General features: G+C 42.4%; 1 protein-coding gene across 9 annotated transcripts in view; it reads right to left on the minus strand.

Moving 5' to 3' along the window:
- The window catches only part of EXOC7 (exocyst complex component 7), a 339,430-nt gene that overhangs the window by 47,199 nt on the left and 273,147 nt on the right, over positions 1-19,084 (minus strand). For all 9 annotated transcript variants that reach the window (XM_078654573.1, XM_078654571.1, XM_078654569.1 and 6 more), the window contains one exon: positions 14,729-14,824. In XM_078654573.1, coding sequence (XP_078510699.1) covers positions 14,729-14,824 — 96 coding nt within the window. The remainder of the gene's footprint in view (positions 1-14,728; positions 14,825-19,084) is intronic.

Raw genomic sequence — 19,084 nt, forward strand, 5'->3', positions numbered from 1 at the left:
TGTGGTGGGCGCCCTCCTCTGGAATGAACTCCCTCTGAACCTAAGACAAGCAGACACCCTGACTGAATTCCGTAAGAGCCTGAAAACCTGGCTCTTTCCAAAATCTTAGCCTTCCGGCTTCAATATACTCGGCCTGACCTCTTTTCCATCAAGCTTTGCCTTTTCAGTCAAAAGCGCAAGGATACGCGTAGGGTGACAGTTAGCGCTATAGAAGTACTAAATTCATTCATTCATTCATTCAAGTTGAGCAAGGTGCAGGAGCGTGCAATAAAGCAGCCAGCAAAGTGACACTTTCTACAGCACCTACATTCTCAGTCCCTAAAGATTCTCCAATTGAGAGATCCAAGGAATGGAGTAGGCACAAGAAGGACTGCCACTCCAAATAAGAGCATCGTGCTCATCTGACATTGAGGTTACCAGCATCAAAGTGTGAGTTTGTTCAATACTGTTAGCCATAAAGGACAGGCTTGATGCAGACACCATAGACTGCCGCATTATCACTGTCATGGACACTTGCAATGTTGACATGTGGATTTTCACTACTCATTACGTCGATGACATCCACTGACGTAGAAGATCTCACCATCAAGGGACTCGCTGTCAAAGAATTCAGTGTCAACCCACACATAGACATTGAAAGGGGGAACTACCGGGAGAATGCATTCTACCTCAGAATATCCTGAGAAAAGACTAATTCCGACATTTATTATTCCTCCAGAAGATCTTGTGCAGACTTTGCTGAAGCCTCTACCTCTACCTGTGATGCCCAAGGTTTCTAATCCGGTACCTTCTCCAACAAAGATTCTAGTGACTCCGGATATGGCCACCATAACATCTTTGTCTCTTTCAGGCGTGCCAGTGTCGCCACAAAAAATTGAAAGACTTCTGTCCTACTTTTCATCATTTTATTCAAGGCCCTTTTTGGACACCGACTCTACAGCGTAACCTCAGACATCCCCACCTGGCTTCCCATTTAAAGCCTTATCAATAGATGATATTTGCACCATTCAAGAGGTATTGCTCGGGGAGTGGCAAAGTTGAATATGACTGTGGAAACATTTCAGTCTCAGTTATTGTTGACAAGCTGCAGTAAAGGGCTCAATCAAGGCCTTTACTCTCTTGGGTGCCTGGCTTTGGGTAAATCGCGGATGTCTTGTCTCCAGCAAATGCTATAGTGGCTCTAAGCAGGCAAAAGAAATATAAGCTGTAGGTTGCGTTTCAGTCCCAAAACCACCTATGCCTCTGAGTAGGTAAAGCAAAACACAAGACATTGGACAGAAACATATACAGTGCAGCTGCCTGGGCTTAAAATGTGGGTGCAAATGGCGTGCTAGCCCGCTATGACAGAGCCTGGTCATAGTTGACAAAGAGGTATGTAATCTGCCAAATGAAGAGAAAGACTTACTGCAAACCCCTTACGAGTGTCTCCTAATGCACAACAAACATCTTAAATCTTCCATTCTCTGGACCTTTCCTTCAGTCTGCACATAGCCTAAACGCTATAGAGGATTAAGGCAGACACAGAGACCTTAAAGGCCTGTGGTGTGGAAGAAGAGAATTGATTTTCAGATTTCAATACAGGCGATATAATCCAAACCAGCCTCAGAGGGCTCAAATCACTTTCTAGCAGCTACAAGGCCAGCAGCAGCACCAACAGCCCCAGCAGCAACAGCCCTACCACCAAAGAAAGTAATCCGGTTTTGTCTTGATCACAGCATCAACCAGATTCTGTTAACAAGTCCCAGAAAAACTGAAAATTACTTCAACTTCCCCTACTCTGTACATCGTTGCAGTTTAGAAAGTATTATCACGTTTCCACTTTTCACTTACATCTACTGAACAACAAAACACCAGTTCTACTACAAACAACAGCCACAGACCCAGTCCTTACACCCCCAAATGGGAAAAGATATCTACTAGATGTATTTCCTCGTTCAAAAGAAAGGTCTCAGAACACTGAACAACCCAAATTCGGATCTACAAAAGGCAAACAAGTGCATTAAGAAAAGAGAAGTTGCAGATGCTGGTTCGTCATTAAATCATTCCCCAACTAGGAATAGTTATCCTTCAGGAAAGCCTACTTTCACATCCCGGTAGCACTTAAACACAGAACATTTCAGAGATTCCTGGTAGGAAAAGTTACTTCAATACAAAAATGGGAACCTTATGTGGACGATATTTAGCGGGGTCCAGTGTACATGTCCAGTCAACCATATATCACAAAGGTACAAAGTTCCCCGGGAGATAATAATAATGTGTGTGTCTAAGGGAGGGGAGCAAAGGCAGGGGACAGATGTTCCCTTATTGGAACTAGAAGACCTCACACATCCAGTTAATTAGATGTCATGCTTCATCATTGATCTCCTGCTCCTCGTCAGACTGGCGCTGCAATGTCCGACGGGCGCCGAAGAGGCGCTCTTTGTTGGAGTGCTTTTGTTCCAGCCACTGGTTGAGTGCATGTGAGGGGTCTGGTGAAGGTGTAGTCGTGAGGGTAGGGTGGTTAAAATAAGGTGCGTCAGTCCACAAACACTTTTATTCGCGTGGCTGGCTCCCTAAGTTAAAAAGGTGGGAGGGGAGATAGGGACTGTAAGGGGCACAGTGGACTACCTCAACCCTCTAGAGTGGTCGACATGTTTTTGCCTACCTAGCAATTCTTCAGGACCTAAAAGTGCTCGGTACTACACGGTGAATATGAAAGACAAATACAAATAAAAAATACAACCTCTCTGGGTCAGTAGGGTGGCAGGCCAGAAGGTCCTGCTCTATCGGGGTGACCCCAGGTGTATCCCTAGTGGGCCCCGCAGTCTGTTCCCGTGGGGCTGCTTAGTGAGGAATGATGCCTCTTGCAGGAGCAGCCCGGGTCTAGAGACCTACCCACACGTCTAGCGCTCCAGCGGAGGCGCGGAACAGCCCTTAGACACACACATTATTATCATCTCCCGGGGAACTTTGTACCTTTGTAATATAAGGAAAAGTTACTTACCTGTAATCCTAGTTTTCGGTCATAGTGGGAATTCTCCCTGAATCCAAAACCAATAAAATGTTTTCACTCACATGCTGGATCCCTGCAAAACCATTTAAAAGATTTTCCCCCCAAAGAAAACATGCATACAAGGGAAACAAGTGTTGGCTCAGGCGAAAATTTGTTGTTCCAGGCCAATAGTGATCTGGCCATATATATGATAACTAAAAACGTTTCACTATCCAATTTGAACAGTAATTTCTTTAATTGTTTTGAAACTTGTACTTATTTATCAGTGATTGGAAAATAATGAGTATCAGGAAATGTGGAAATTGATTATTTGTAATTAATAGCCTAAAGGTCCTGGTGTACTTAACAGTTAAAGGTGAAAAAAACAATACTATGGATTTGTACTCAGAATTATTTATACACTGCAAGGTAGAACTATATGTATTCAAAGTGTTGGAAATGATTGCTCCTCTTTTTGTACGTATCCTATGAAAAGGGTAATGGGCATGATCTAGGCTCTGGGAACCTGAATGCGAAGATATGGCATTTCACAGTTTTGTCTTGTGGTGTGTAAATCACTTTTAGGAGTGCCCCAGTCCTGAAATATGTTCCCAAGTATGACACTGTCTTGCCCTTATGTGTGTTATTATAAAATAAATCTGCCAAACTCTCTCCTGCTTTGTAAGCCTGCAAAATGACAGAGATATGTCCTTCACTAATTCCCAGTGTCAGATCAGCTGTGCTTCCATTGACCAGGATCTTGTATTTGGTCCCATGTGCTTGTTGATATAGTGCATGGTAGTTAACTTGTCTGTTTGATGAGTGCCATCTTTGCCGAAATGGACAAGAGGAAAAACTTCAGAGCTAAATTATATTGCACTGTAAATTTTATTTTGCGCTTACTAACGCTAAGTGGGGCGCTGAATCACTGTCCCCCAAGGGTAGCATGTTATGGTGTGTACATTTTTTGGTTGGAAGGGTGTTGTTCTAGTTTTAATCCATATTGTGTGCAATGACCACCGAGCTGCAGTTATTAGGTTACGAGATGCAGAGCTTAGCAGTGTGATTGATTAACAGATGTGAGACATAGGCACTCAATTTATAGTTTGTAGCATGCTGACAGCCTTTCACATTCAAATGTATCTTTAGTAAAGTAATTTCAGACAAAATAAACACAATCAATCACAAAAAATGTTACATAGAATCAAGCATTAATACAATAAAATTGGATAACGGTCATAAAGAAAGGGAGAAATAAAAAATAAAATAAAAAAATCAATTGATATTAAGCATAAACCATAAGCATGACTGAAAACTCGTAAAATGTATACCATTGAAACCTTCAGGGAGTTGAGAACAGCAATATGAAGTATGTAATGTACAAAAACAGAACACAAGTGGAAAATGAAACATAAATGATATGTAACAATATGGAACAATCAAGAGGCATTTTATGGAGGTTTGGGGACTTCCTGTTGCAAAGGAGATAATGGCAAAGAGCATCTGGCGCTATCATTAAACAAGGAGGTAACAGGATCCCACAATTCTTTTCTTTTTGCAGCCAGAGTCAGTGGATATACAAAAGTCGTGTCTAATCTATGATTATAGCACACAGCATACCACCAAGCCTGATACGATATTTTGGTGAAGTCTTTCCAGCTTTTGGTAATTTGTTGGAAGGCGACTGCTAACAATAGATCAATTATTTGTGTACGCAATGGGCATTGACTCCAAATGGAAGAAACACTCCCCAGAAAAACGTGTGAAACAGAAAAGGGATGTGTGGAAAAGAAAATTCTATTTATCTGGGACCACACCTGCACCCAGAACTTATGGACTAGGGGGCAATCAAAAAGCATGTGAAAAAGATCTGCATGTGGCATGGAACAGGACCAACATAAATCTGTGGAATTTGGGAACTGTTTGCTGAGAATGAGTGGTGAAAGTAATAAGCGATTGTAGATAAAAAATTGTGTTTGAGTAGCATTAGCAGCTCTAGACGATTTACGCAGCTTCAACCAAATTTTATCCCAAGTATCAATGGGCCAAGAGACGTGTAAATCTTCTTCCCACTGCTCCTCCGTCTTAGATTTAATACGAGAAGAAGATGAAGTTAAAAGAGAAGCATAAATTTTGGAAGCTTTGGTTGCTTTAAGGAGTAGTGAATACAATAAAGGCATACTAGAGGGTTCTGGGTAAGCAAGAGAAGAAGAAGCAAGGTATACAACATGAGCATCTTGAAGTGCAGTGAGTAATAAGGCATATTTAGTACGAAACGAAGGAAGAAAATGAAAGGAAGATAGCAGCTGATGCAAAGGAAAGAAATTGGCCTTGGTGATATAATTGGTGAACCCAGATAAGACCACGAGATCTCCACGCTTTCCAAAAGATGGGTTTTTTGTTAATAAGAATGGAATCATTGTGCCAGATAGGTTGGTCAAAAAAGGATGAGATAGGCAAACTTGGAAGAATTTTGTACGTATGCTTAATAATAGGGGTAGATGTGAATTGCGGTTTGCGTGAAAACATAAGATATTCCCTAAAAGAGAAGGGAGAGATGAAAGAAAGCTCCAAGTCCAACCAAAGAGGAGACGAGGAGGTAGAATCCGAAATCCACCTAGACACTTGATGTAACAAGAAAGATTTATGGTATACAGAAAAGTTAGGAAAATTCACCCCGCCTTCCGTCTTAGGACGCATCAATTTCTTCAAAGACATGCGAGACTTTTTGTGACCCCATAGAAAGGAGGAAAGAATAGAATTAATTTTCTTAAAGTATTTTGAGGGGATAGAAAATGGAATATTGGAAATAGTAAAAAGGACGACCGGCGCAAGCATCATCTTGATCGTATCCAATCTCCCCCACCAGGACAAATAAAGGGGATGCCATTTGGACGTAAGGGCAGTTAATTTTTTAACACAGTCATCTAAACAACGAGTAACTGTACCTCTAAGAGACTTCGTGAAATTAAGTCCCAAATATTTAATAGACTCGGTGGTCCACGTAAAGCCTGAAACAGAGAAATCATTTTTAAGAGTGAATTTCCTAAGGGGTAAAATCTCACATTTGTCCCTATTTAATTTGTAGCCTGATACGTGAGCAAAGGATTCCACCTCAGTTAAAAAAGCAGGAAGGGAAGATCTGGGTTGAGACAAGAACAGTAGGACATCGTCGGCATAAGCAGCCATCTTAATGTTAGATTGTCGATAAGTGAAACCATGATGTCATTATTCTGGCGGATACATATTAGGAAAGGCTACAGTGCGAGGTTGAACAAGAAAGGGGAGAGAGGACAACCTTGCCTAACCCCTCTGTGAAGAGAAAAGTAAGAGGATAAGCCACCATTTGCCGATATGGCCGCCCTTGGATGAGAGTATAAGAGCGAGATCAATGTGGAAATTTTTGGTCCGAAGCCAAACGATTTCATGGTCTGAAAAAGATATAACCATTCAACTCTATCGAAAGCTTTCTCAGCATCTAGAGCTATGGCTGCGAGAGACTGAGATGAATGTGAAGTCTTAGAAAGAATATCAAAGAACAATCTAGTATTGTCTGCAAGAATTCTGCCTTTAACAAAACCAGACTGCTCCCTGCCCAAAAGCCCAGGTAGGTGGGATTCTAAACGTAAAGCCAGCGCTTTCGAGAAAATTTTATAGTCCACATTTACCAGAGATATTGGACGATAATTTTTACAATGTTGCGGATCCTTGCCTGACTTGGGAAGGATACAAATAAGGGCATCAGAAAAAGTACCAGAAGCGGAACCTGAAGCTAGAAAAGTAGAGATTAAAGTATGTAATTTGGGAATGAGTAATTTGGAAAAGTGAGTAAAGAATTCAACTGTGAAACCGTGTGGTCCTGGGGCCTTTCCATGTTTCAGAGTTTCCAAAGCTCGAGAGAGCTCTATTTGTGATATATCTAATTCCAATGGTGAAAGATCTGGTGGTGAAACAAAGGGTAATTGAATCTTTGAGAGAAAACGAGATATAGAGTCTGCGGAAGCAATTGATTCAGAGGAGTAAAGTGACTCGTAAAAGTGATGAAACTCCTGCAATATATCGTTGTCTTTATATTTAAGTGAGCCATCACGACCATGAATGGATTCTATATTAACCCTATTTTGTTTAGCTTTTAAGTAATTTGCTAATAGTTTCCCAGCTCTATTCTGACCGCCGTAAAACCTAGCACTAGACTTGAGCAAGAAATTAGAAGCATTATTCATGGTGTCTTTATTAAATTGAAGTTTGACAGCAATAAGTTCACTTACGCATTCTTTGGATCTTGAAGTGTAATAAGTGTGTTCTAAACGTTTTATTTTAGAAAAGAGATCCTAGTAATTTGCTGTGCCTTCTTTCGTTTACGAGAGACATATCGAATTATAAAATCTCTAGCTGAAGCTTTAAAAGCGTCCCAGATTACCGGAAATTGAATTTCGTCAGAATTATCAAAAAGTATTCGTGAAAAAAGGAAGTAAAAGAGGAGACAAAATCAGAATCAAGGAGAAGATAATTGTTAAAGCGCCACTTCTTAGCAGAATTAGGTTTACAAAGAACATCCAAAGAAATGGAAACCGGCGCATGATCAGAAATTAAAATAGATCCTATATCAGAAGAAATAAGGGATTGAGAAAGGTGATGTGAAACAAAAAAATAATCCAGTCTTGATTGAGTGTGATGAGGCGGGGAAAAAAAAGAATATTCTCGTAAAGTAGGATTACATAATCTCCATGCATCGATTCGTTTAAATTGGTGAATGAGTTGTGTGAAAGATTTGTGGGATTTGTGGGGAATATAAGCAGTGGATGAATGTCTGTCTAGAAATGGGTCAAGAATCTCATTGAAATCCCCAGCCAAGATGAAGTTGTCAGCGTAGTGTTGTGTAATGTATGGAGCCAGGGAGGTCCAAAAGGAAGCGTCGCCTGTCACTGGGGCATAAATGTTTAATATGGATATGGGAGCCCTATCTAAAATAAAGTTCACCAGGACCCATCTACCTAATTGATCAGTGCTGCTTGTGATAACTTTGACAGGAAGAGATTTACGAAACAAAATCACGACACCGTTGCGCTTACCGTCCCCTGGGGAAAAGTAGACCTCACCCACCCAACCTCTTTTTAATTTAATAGATTCTTCGGCTGAAAGATGGGATTCCTGTATGCATGCTATATCAGCGTTAAGTTTAGCAAGGTGGGACAGGACTCTTTGCCGTTTATTTGGCGAATGCAGGCCTCTAACATTCCATGAAACAATTGTCAAAGGCATACAGTAGCAGTAAAGACAATATTCATCAAAATCCAGTCACGGAATACAGTAAAATACAATGAAAAGGTCATGCAAGCGTAGTTTAATGCTGACTGCCTTGATAGGATTTGCAGGTCTCTTTATGGTATCCTTACATGTTACAATCCACCTTGATGTTACTGCCCAGGGTCGGCCATTCAAGAGTTCTAATGGACCCAAGCAGGCATGGGTGAGAGTGGGGAAGCTGAGAGATTTTCCAGGATAGACACTTATCCTTTCTGTAAATGTAATTCGATTATGTCAAGGAACTGTCATTTGGATATCCGGGATCTGCGGGGAAGGGGTATTTTAGTGTCCCTCTGTGGAAATCAGTGAGCAGCAGATATTTTTAGAAAGTTACGCCAAGCCTGTCTAGAAAGTGGATGAGTGGTTAGATTCCACAGACTGAAAAGGGTACTGCATTTTAGGAGAGGCCAGAATATTTGGGGAAAGAGATCCATATGGTAAAATGCATTTTTATGCAGCCTGTATTGGTTTATAATTGACTGCAGCTCCACCGAGTGTTGGATATTAGTCATGATAGAAGGGGGGTAGTGAATCGGAAGGGTGACAGATATTTGTTGGAATACTGATCTATCTCGTCAGGCTGGCAGTGGGATGCTTTTGATACCATTCATATCTGAAGGCTTTGATGGAGTCACAGTGTTGTCGTATTTACAACTGGTGAGTGAGACTAAGTCTCAAGTTGTTGTCTTCACCCTGGGGACCTAAACTGGAAAGAACCTGGAGGTGGCTTGCCTGTCGCACCCTGTCAAGTGGCCGAAAGTTAAGCCCAGAGGTGACTATACAAGCTTACTCAAGGGGGTGGGTTATATCCAGAAACAACTATCCCATTTACTAGATGAATATCCTGTACTACGCTGTCCTGTGTGCTGGATGTAAGCTATGTGCAGAATTGACTTCCACACTTACTAGTGTGACTATCAGTTATATCTAGGGGCAATAGTCTTGTCTTATAGTGGTAATGAGTTATATTTAGGAGAAGGTATCTTCACCTTCTTCGGTAATTGTGGACTACATCTTACAATAATTACTATGTCTACCCTGTATAAAGGCTGCAAACTGTACGAAAGAGCGACCATACACAGGTCCACAGTGGCCGTGGGCTATACCCAGTAGCAGATATATCCCCCTCCCTTTTGGGAGGCCTGAAAGGTAAACTGAAAAATTAATATTCCCACCTTCTAGAGTTATAAGGTAGGCCCAGGAGTAACTGTCACTCAGGAAGCAATTACTCTTACCCTGTTTAGGCTGTGAGCTATACCCAGGAGAGATTATTCCCGCCCTGTACAGAGGTTGGGAGCTATAAGGTGGCAAGCTGCTATTTATAATCCAATTAGGTTATCCGCACCTAATAGAATGGTTGTGGGCTAATCCCCGTATTAACTAGTATCTCCATCATGAGAATGCCTATGGTTGGTATCATTTTCTTTGCAACAACAAGTATCATATTTTCCTGTAATGTCCATCAAAACCTAAAAGGGCTTCTACGTTTGATCCAAGCATACATGTGCTGTTCAACTAAAATGAATTTGCATCTTAAGAACATAGCCGCCACACCTAAGTGGGATGTTCTTTTTATTGACCCCTCCCCACCCCCCCATACTCCATTTTTGTGGCATGTGTTTGCAACAGAAAACAAAGCAAATGTAACTATTGCACCTCCCGCTAAGGCCCGAATCACTGTCTCAGCCAATGCGTGTTTTATATAGGCCTTTGATCCTTTTCAGTCCACAACTGTGCAAATAACAGTTGTTTTTCTATCACTTGCTCTCGGTTGCTGATCTGATTAGGTAGCCTAAGCTACCCATAGAGCTCATGCTGTTTAGGGAAGCTTCCTGCCCTAGAAAAGCTTTTGTAGAAGTTCTGGGTGTGGCTCACATTGCATTCCTACTCCGTGAATAACCCACCCACAATAGGCACAAGAAATAACCCACGCAAGAAATTATAGCAGTGCAGGCAAGTCGTGTGGACTCGGGGGCTTGAACCAGTGAGCTGCACAGCTGGAGGATCGGGAGTGGTTCCTCTCAGCTGCAGCAACAGGGGGACGCAACCAGGAGCTAAGGAAGATTTTGGGCTACCGTGGTATTTAAAAAAAAGTATTCATCTCAAGACCAATTGCCCGTTCATAAAGCCTTGCAGTGTCCCTCTTTAGTTTCCATATTTACCTTGGCAACCCGCAGCTCTCAGTTTCTTTCTGTGTCAGAGTGTTTTTAAAACGGGTTTCTCTACTGCAATGACTTGTGAACATATAACATTTTCTCGACAACCTCCAATTTGAAATATTCCCCCCTTTTGAACGGGGAAGTCAAGTTATGGGCAGGTGACCTCTCTCGGTCTCTTACCTTAAAGATCTCACTTGTGGGTACCCCAGCATTCTAGTGACACATCCACGAGTACAGAGATGGAAGTAGGAGGTTTGTGGAATGGGACTCCCTTCAGCATGTTAATTATTTTGCACCATCACTCGAGAGACTAAATGCCTGAGATGTTCAAGGTTGTTGTCTCTTTCCAGCCTCCGCTCTCTGACACCAATGGAATTCTTGGCATTTCTGTAAAAGCTGTGTATGTAATCTTGTATTGATCACTAGATAGATGCATGAGCCTGAGGTAGAGGATGGATAATAACTATATGACTGCTGGAGCTGCTGTTGCTTTCAGAGAAACAATCTTAATCAGCAAAGGTGCCAGTTTCCTATGAAAGAGACACGTTTGCATTAAGTGTGCCAGTTGTGTCTCCCAGGTATAGGATTGTCTGCACTGGTTGAAGGAAGGATTCCGAAGAGATGATCTGAAGACTCAGGTCACAGAGGCGGGCTAGGAAAGCCTCCATGTCTTGTTGGCTTAGCAAGTTATTCCCCTTTACCAGAGCTGCTGCTACTATTGTCATATATCTGGCTAAAACCCTCGGAGTGGACATGAGACCGAAAGGGCGGGAACAAAAACGATAGTGTGAGTGTCCTACTCAGAATCAAAGGTACAATGCATCATGCACACATGTGCTTGCATTCTATAGGTCTCTTGATGCCACCCAATCTCCTCTGCTAAACTGGGAAAATCTGATGGAGAGAAAACAGTTGGAATTACTCCTTTTTGACTCATTTGTTGGAATATTTGAGATCCAGGGTGAGATGAAACTCTACATTCTGACTTTTCTTTTGAATCAAGAAATAACAGCAGAAAATTCCCTTGTTTTTTCCAAATTGTGGAGTCTCTCTATATTTCTATTCATAAGAATCTTTATTTTGAGTCGTTTCAATTGTAGAGGTTTGGACACCTTCGGTGAAATAGAAGATGGAAAAAAAAAAGAATCTAATTCATTAACCATTTTTCACAATATTTCGTACCCAGCAGTTTTAGGTTTTCTTCTGTCAAAAGGGATACAAGTTGAAAACGCTCCTTCCCTCAAACAAGTTTGTAGCAGAGTGAGAGTCCCTGTTCTGCTCAAGGGGTCTTTACCCAGAGCCACAGGAGGTTGTTGAGAGCGCCGCTTTTGAGAGATTTTTGTCTCTGAAAAAAATGATTTTGCAACTGCTGCTCTTGAAGTCGCAATTGTTGCTGCTATTTGCAAAAGGGAATATGGGTAAATCTTAGCCTCTTAAACTGAACCTCCTTTCTCTTTTCTAAACTGACAGATTGTACGGTTTCAGAAGATTATTTTACAGTGGGTTGGAGTTCGTCATCAATGTGAAAACCAAAAAGAGCAGACCCAGAAAGGCACATTATGCGGGGTTTTTTTTAGTATAAGGAATCAAAGATGTGAGCTTCAGGTAGGAGTTACCTATCAGAGAGATGCCATGATAGATGTTGACTTCAGCTAAATTATTGGATTCAATGATGGTCAGGTCAAAGGTAATCCTCCAGATCCTCTTCAGGAACAAGATCCATAAAATGGACAACAGAGTTCCACAGCTCCCTGTTATAACGCCCTTCAGTGCAATGGAACTTGCATTCCTAGGACTATCTATGGTGTACAAAGTGTTTCCTACACAAGTCCATTCTTTTACTTTCTGTTTTGTGTGAAGTCGAGGATGGTGATCAGGAGGCAATAAAGTATCTGGCAGCGGACACCACAATTGAATCAGGTGGTGGTGGTTCTCTAGAAAAGAGGATCTGTTTTTAACTTGACAGTGGTCAATACATTTTGTAGATGCTGCATCGGAAAGGTATGTAAACGTGGGTCCTAGACTTCCTCTGGTTCTGGGTCTTCTGTGCAGCATGGCTAAAGAAGTTTAGTTTTCTAAACAAAAAAAAAAAAAAAAAAAAGGCTTTGGCCGTGACATTTTGTCAACGCACGCACCATCCATGCTTGCACCTACAAAATGATGAAGGGGCTTTTCAAAGCACTTTTTTAAGGTGGGGGTTCGTGGGAAAGCAATACGGTGGGCATGGGTGGGGATGAAAGCAATGTGAAGGACTAAAAGGGTGTGTGGAATTACCACAAAGGGCACAGGTGAGGCAAATAACACAACAGCAAGAGAAAGCAACATAGAGCACAGGGGGAGAAGAGAAATAAACAGCAAGCAAGAGAGCAACATGGAGCTGGGGGAAGAAGCACACAGGCAAGACAGCAAAGAAGAGGAGAAGCACACTGGGGAGAAGCATTTGGGGGACAGAAAGCAGCAGAGGGGGCGGAAGACAAGTAAACTAGAGAGACTGCTGGAAAACACTCTTATGGAGTGCTTAACGAGGAGGAAAAAGTTGTACTTGAAAATTAAGCAGTGGAAGGACATACACAACGTGTCCGGTAGAAGGAAAACACAAGAAGAGGAAAGAAATCCCACACAAACTACCAAATAAAAAGCTAGACAATGAGAGCGACAATAAAGCCAACCAACACTTAGTCTACTGTAAGCTGCCAATAGGTCTTTTCGCCAACAGACAGCTTTCGGTGTCTGGTAGGCAAGCACTAAAAAGGAACCCTTTTTCCTGAATACTTTGCATAGTCCTCTGAATCCTGCATAACGTTTCTGCATCTGTTTCCAGTTTCTGATACAATGTTCCAACAGTAAAGATCTCAAAAGAAGTGCAGAGACTGAAAAAACACAAGAGGCTTTATAACCATCCCAACGATTAATATTATCTGTTGAAACTCGTGTGTGACCGTTGTCTTTCACCAATCTTACCAAATAAACCCTTTTATGATGCTGGTAATTCTTTTCGCCATATCCTGGAAACTTGCATTTTTCTTTCTTCCTCTCATTTCTTCTAAGCTTCAGTTGTTCAGAATAGGCAAAGTTGTTGCCATCTTTCACCAAAACCAATCCGAAAAAAATGCACTTCTCAAACAAATCTTGATCAGAGTGCTTAGGTGTTCTTGGTAAGTTAAATGCTTCTACATATTTCTCTTCCTCCTTATGCTCTTTTTTCTTTTTGTGCAATTTCTGCTACTGTCTGTACTTATCTCTCCTGATAGTTACATCTTTGAGAGCTGTTATTCCTCTGGTTTGTCTAGATGTTGACATCGGTGTCTATATCACTGGTTAAAGTTATAGCATATATGTTCTCAATGTCCATCGAAAGAACAGCAAATTAGACTTTGGTGACAACATTGACGTTTTCAACAAGACAAGTGCCATCAATCTTGTGATCAGGAGTACTAGAGTCCTATATGGACAATGATGGTAATAGAGATATGTGGCCTATACCACAATACAAATTACCTTTCATGTAAATCCTTCCAGCATGTAGTTTGACATCTGAAGTCTGGTTGCGATTTCCCAAGAGGCCTTTCTGTATTTTAAGGGAAGGAGTGTGTGTGTACATTTGTGTCTGTCATCTAGACATGAAGGGCAAAAGAGGGGCATCGCTGGACATTAAGAGGGTACAAAAGGGCATTTTATCAGAGCACAAAAGGGGTATCGCTTTAGGACAGGACAAAAGAGTGGAGTCACGTCTTAAATTCTTCCATCTACAACATATCAGGCCTCTGCCTGTCCCAGCTGATTTACTTGCAGAAACAAGTGCTCACTAGGTCAAAGCATCAGTATAGCAAAACAGGTATGAGCCTATCTACAGCACAATTGCCATCAGCTATGGTTTTAAAAAGAGAAGCATGATTTGAAGCTATGGGTCTACAGCTGAGAGGGGCCAGAATTTGATTCTGGAAAATGTGTAATGAATAGAACATTCAAATCACTCCGTATGAGAACCATACGATCTTGAATCCTAGGATGTTAAGCATGTTCCGCCATCACTTGACCAAGGACATCACAGGTTGATCTCTGTGTGATTTATAAATGGTGAATTATCAAAAGACTGATGCACATTTTCCTCTGCTCACAAACACCCGCGTTTAATTCTAAATCATGGAGCAGATACCAAAATAACAAGTTTGATTAAAGCTCGGAGATACACTGAGTGGCATGAATTACTTCAACACCACCGTCTGATGCATGATTTCTTCCAGCCTTCAACCCTTGATTGACGTAGACGAGGTTATGACCGTTTGCTCACCTGTTCTGATACAACTTGATTTGCTCTTCAATGTGTCCCCTATAATGCTTCTCTGCATTCTTCAGTGTTATTGACACCAGTTGAATGAGCTCAGACCTGTGAGAAGAAAATTCAAACACTGTATTAATCGTTTCTACCACATCCTACCACAACAAATATGTGGTTTCACCACAGGAGGACTATCAAGCCAAAATATAGTTCCTGCATTAATTCAGATGCTTTGAACAATATAGACAACATCTCTAACAGGAAAGAGAACAGTTTAAAGTGCACTGGACAAAAGGCTATTTTGTAGCCTTTACGTAAGTAGGGGACAGATGTTCTAAGACAGGGTTCGCTAGACGTGGTCGCAATTTGAGCACCAACATTTAGTGAATCCTGTGGTATTTTGCAAACCAACCTTTGTACTAATAGGTCGATTCACGAAATATCGAATCACAGTGGGTTGCAATTCGACCTACCTCATGAATATTTATGAGGTAGGTCGCAAACTGTGAACTACTACGATTCACTGCCATAACAGGGATGGTGTGCTAGGGTAAGCAAACACTGGGGCTGTGATTGCTTTTAAATAAAGCAATTTGTTTTCTTAAATGTAGCCCATGTTCGTTAAAGGAAAATGGGATGAGCTTGAAAACAGAAACATTTTTTAAACTATTTTTTAAGAGTAGGCAGTGGTGCCATGGAACATTGCCTATTAAACATTTTTTTTTTCTTTTTTTACTTTTACCTTTCACAAGCAACCATTCATTCGCAAGCAGTTTACTACTACCTTTCAGTAGTCTGTGAAATATAAATGGTTTGTGAATGGATGTCGGTAGCAAAATATTAATACATATCACAAGAAATCGCTACTAGAAAGGAATGCCCTAAACATGCCCCTTCTTAACAGTGATTCCTAACGGTTTCCTAAAGCCATGTACCGATTTGATAACATGTTACCGAATCGCTAAACAGGTTTAATGCTTTCGAAAAACACACTGTCGCAAAGCCTGCAAATTACCATTCTTGGTGACCAGAAAATGTGTTAGTACATCTGACCCTAAATGAAATTGAAAGGTGCAATGACAATAGCGCAAGATGAGGTTTTTCTCCCTCTGGCAACAGACTGTGCTGTGTGAAAGCCACAGCTGAGCACACTTTCCTTACACGCACAGAGTACGCACAAAAGTGGCAGCACAATTACAAGCATCACTCACTCACACGGAGCAGGTACAGTGTAATATATTATATATAACACACAAAAACCGCTCAACACTCCTCGCTCTCAACAGTGCAGGTGCAGCAGCTCGCGTATGCGGTTCCGCGACAATACTTTACACCACAATGTCTCCACACGAGAAACAAAAGGCTGCGCACTCAGGCTCGATGTAATAAATTCAGTTTATTACAAATCTAGGAATCAGAAGGCTAACGCCAAAGGCAAGCCCGTCTGCGCCCGTCCGCGACCATACGCGGCCCGGGGCCAGTACCCCTGGTCAGAACATCACAGACCAGTGTGGGAGAATAACCTACATGAGGCAGGCGCTTTTACATCTGCGCATGGTACCGCCACCGGAATGCTTGCACACGCTGCATGTGGAGGTATGGCCCTCTAGGTGTGAGAGTTGTGGCTACACAATCCACAGAGACAATGAGTCGGGTAGAGAAGGTAATGAAATCTCTGCCGTTTTATTAAACTGTCGATCGTTGAAATGTCACAGCTTGCACATCTATGATATGTTAATGGATGACGCCCCTGACCTAGTTTTCTTGACAGAAACCTGGTTGGACGAGCAATCCCTCCCTGACATTATAGAGGCCCTCCCCTCCGGATATAACATTCTCCAAATTAATAGAGGGATCCAGAGGGGGGGGGGGATAGCCATCGTCCATAAAACCGATTTGATATGTTCACTTGAACCGGCGGCCATTAACAATTGTGAAGTCGGGCTATTCTCCATTTTGGCGGGCCCGAATTGCACCATTAAGGGTTTTCTTATTTATCGTCCTCCCGGTATGGCTACCACGTTCATTGAGAGTCTCCTCGAGGCCATAACGCTTTCTGCCTTACGTCATAATAAGTTTATGATTGTTGGAGACCTCAATATACACTTGGATGATGTTAATTGCCGCGAGGCTGTGTCCCTGATTAATTCTCTCAGAGCTTTGATGTTTGTTCTGGCGGATAATAGAGCCACACATCAAGCTGGGCACCTGCTGGACCCAATTTTTGCTAATTGGGAAGATATAAGCGTATCGGCCCAGATTAAGATTTTGTGGTCAGATCACTATGTGATCCCCTTCACATTTAGAAGGCAGCCCAAAAGGGTGCCGTTGCAGAAATTCGCCGCAGTTAAACGTAGGGACTGGAGGAAATTTAGCCATGAGGCTTTCAATCTAACCCTAGAACAGGACCCCCCTAAGCTCAGTGATAATTTGGTTGAGGCATGCAGGAGGTATGATGATTGGGTCGAGAGTGCACTCGATAAAGTGGCCCCCTGGACTCAAAAAGCTACGGCACGGAGAACGAAATCCGCTCCATGGTTTACTGCCGAGTTGCGTGCCGCTAAAGCTAAATGTAAGACTTTGGAACGGAGGTGGAGAGTGGAATATGCCCCCTCATTACGTGAAGTCTATAAAAAGGAACTAAAGTCCTATCACTGTCAGATTAGGAAATCTAAAAGAGACTATTATCATAGGAGGATTGACGGTTCAGAGAATACCTCTAGAGAGCTTTTTATGATCTTGAAGGAATTGTCTGCCCCTCTAGTGAATTCAGGGGATGCCCCCTCATCGATAGAGTCATGTAACGAGATAGCGGACTTTTTTGTGGGGAAGGTAGAAAAGATCTATGCTTCGTTTCAGACTATCTCAGAATCCACAAGCCCGTCAGTTCCCTGTCATGTAAATCAGGCAAAAAAATATCTTGGGGAATTTGTGGTCCCCAGAGCGGAGGAGCTAACCAGTATTTTACTGGACATTCACTCTGGCTCCCCCCTGGATGTGGCCCCTGCGAGGATCCTTCGCAAACATCTCACCCAGGTAATGGAGCACATAGGTAATATGGCCTCACTATCCTTCCGTGAATGCTTGGTTCCAGACAGCTGGAAACTGGCACAAGTTGTCCCTATAAAAAAGAAAGCCCATATTAGTATGACACAACTGGATAATCTAAGACCAATCTCCCTCCTTCCCTTTTGCGCGAAGGTAGTAGAGAAACTAGTTAACCAACAGTTGGTGAGCTTTGTTGAGGAAAACAAACTCCTCCACGTGTCTCAATCGGGATTTAGGGCCAAACATTCAACGGAGACCGCCCTTCTTTTATCTACAGAACTGTTGCGGAGCAGGGTGGATGAGGGTCACACGGCCGCCTTGGTCCTATTGGACCTAAGTGCGGCGTTTGACACCGTATCACACCCCGTACTGCTAGGCCGCTTAAGCGAGAAGGGAATAACTGGTCCTGCACATAAGTGGCTGGTCTCCTTCCTCATGAACAGGAGATTTCAAGTGCTCTGCCCTCCCTGTAAGTCCAGTATAAGATGTCTTAAACAAGGGGTTCCACAGGGCTCGATTTTGAGCCCTACATTATTTAATCTGTACATGGAACCCCTTGCCAAACTGGTAGAGTCATATGGGATTGATATTGTCTCATATGCAGATGATACCCAACTGGTGATCAATTTGTCTCGTGATCCAGTTGTGGAGGCTGAGAAATTTTCGACCTGTTTGGTGGCACTTGATGGGTGGATGAAGCAGAACTACCTCCGCCTTAATGGTAATAAGACAGAGGTTCTTATTGTTGGTTCCTGCCCCTCTATCTGGACTTCCGCCTGGTGGCCTGCTGAATTGGGCGCTGTCCCCGCCCCGGTGGACTCAGTTAAAAACTTGGGTATACACCTGGATTCTAACCTTGACTACACTAAACATGTTAACAATGTTGTTGGCAAATGTTATGGCATTTTGAAAGTCTTGAGGAAGATCCTTGACCTATTGCCTCCCAACTCCAGGAAAACAATGGTCCACGCATTAGTTACCTCCCATTTGGATTATGGGAACTCCCTCCTTTGTGGACTCAGTCAAAAAGGCCTTATACAGCTGCAACGCGTTCAGAACGCTGCTGCTAGGCTGGTTCTGAATCTCCCTAGGAAGGCTTCTGGGAAGAATGCCTTGCGCTGCCTACATTGGCTTCCAGTTAGGGAGCGCATCAAATTTAAAACTATGTGTATCACCCATCGCATAGCTCACAAAAAGGCACCTTTGTATCTTCAGGATTTGCTTCCCATCTATCGTCCCTCACGCCATCTTAGGTCAATGGGTTGTATGCTATTAGTGGTCCCTCGGATCCACAGAGCTAGGATGGGGGGTCGGTCGTTT

This window comes from Lissotriton helveticus, chromosome 7, assembly GCF_964261635.1.
Source record: "Lissotriton helveticus chromosome 7, aLisHel1.1, whole genome shotgun sequence".
NCBI classification, from domain to species: domain Eukaryota; kingdom Metazoa; phylum Chordata; class Amphibia; order Caudata; family Salamandridae; genus Lissotriton; species Lissotriton helveticus.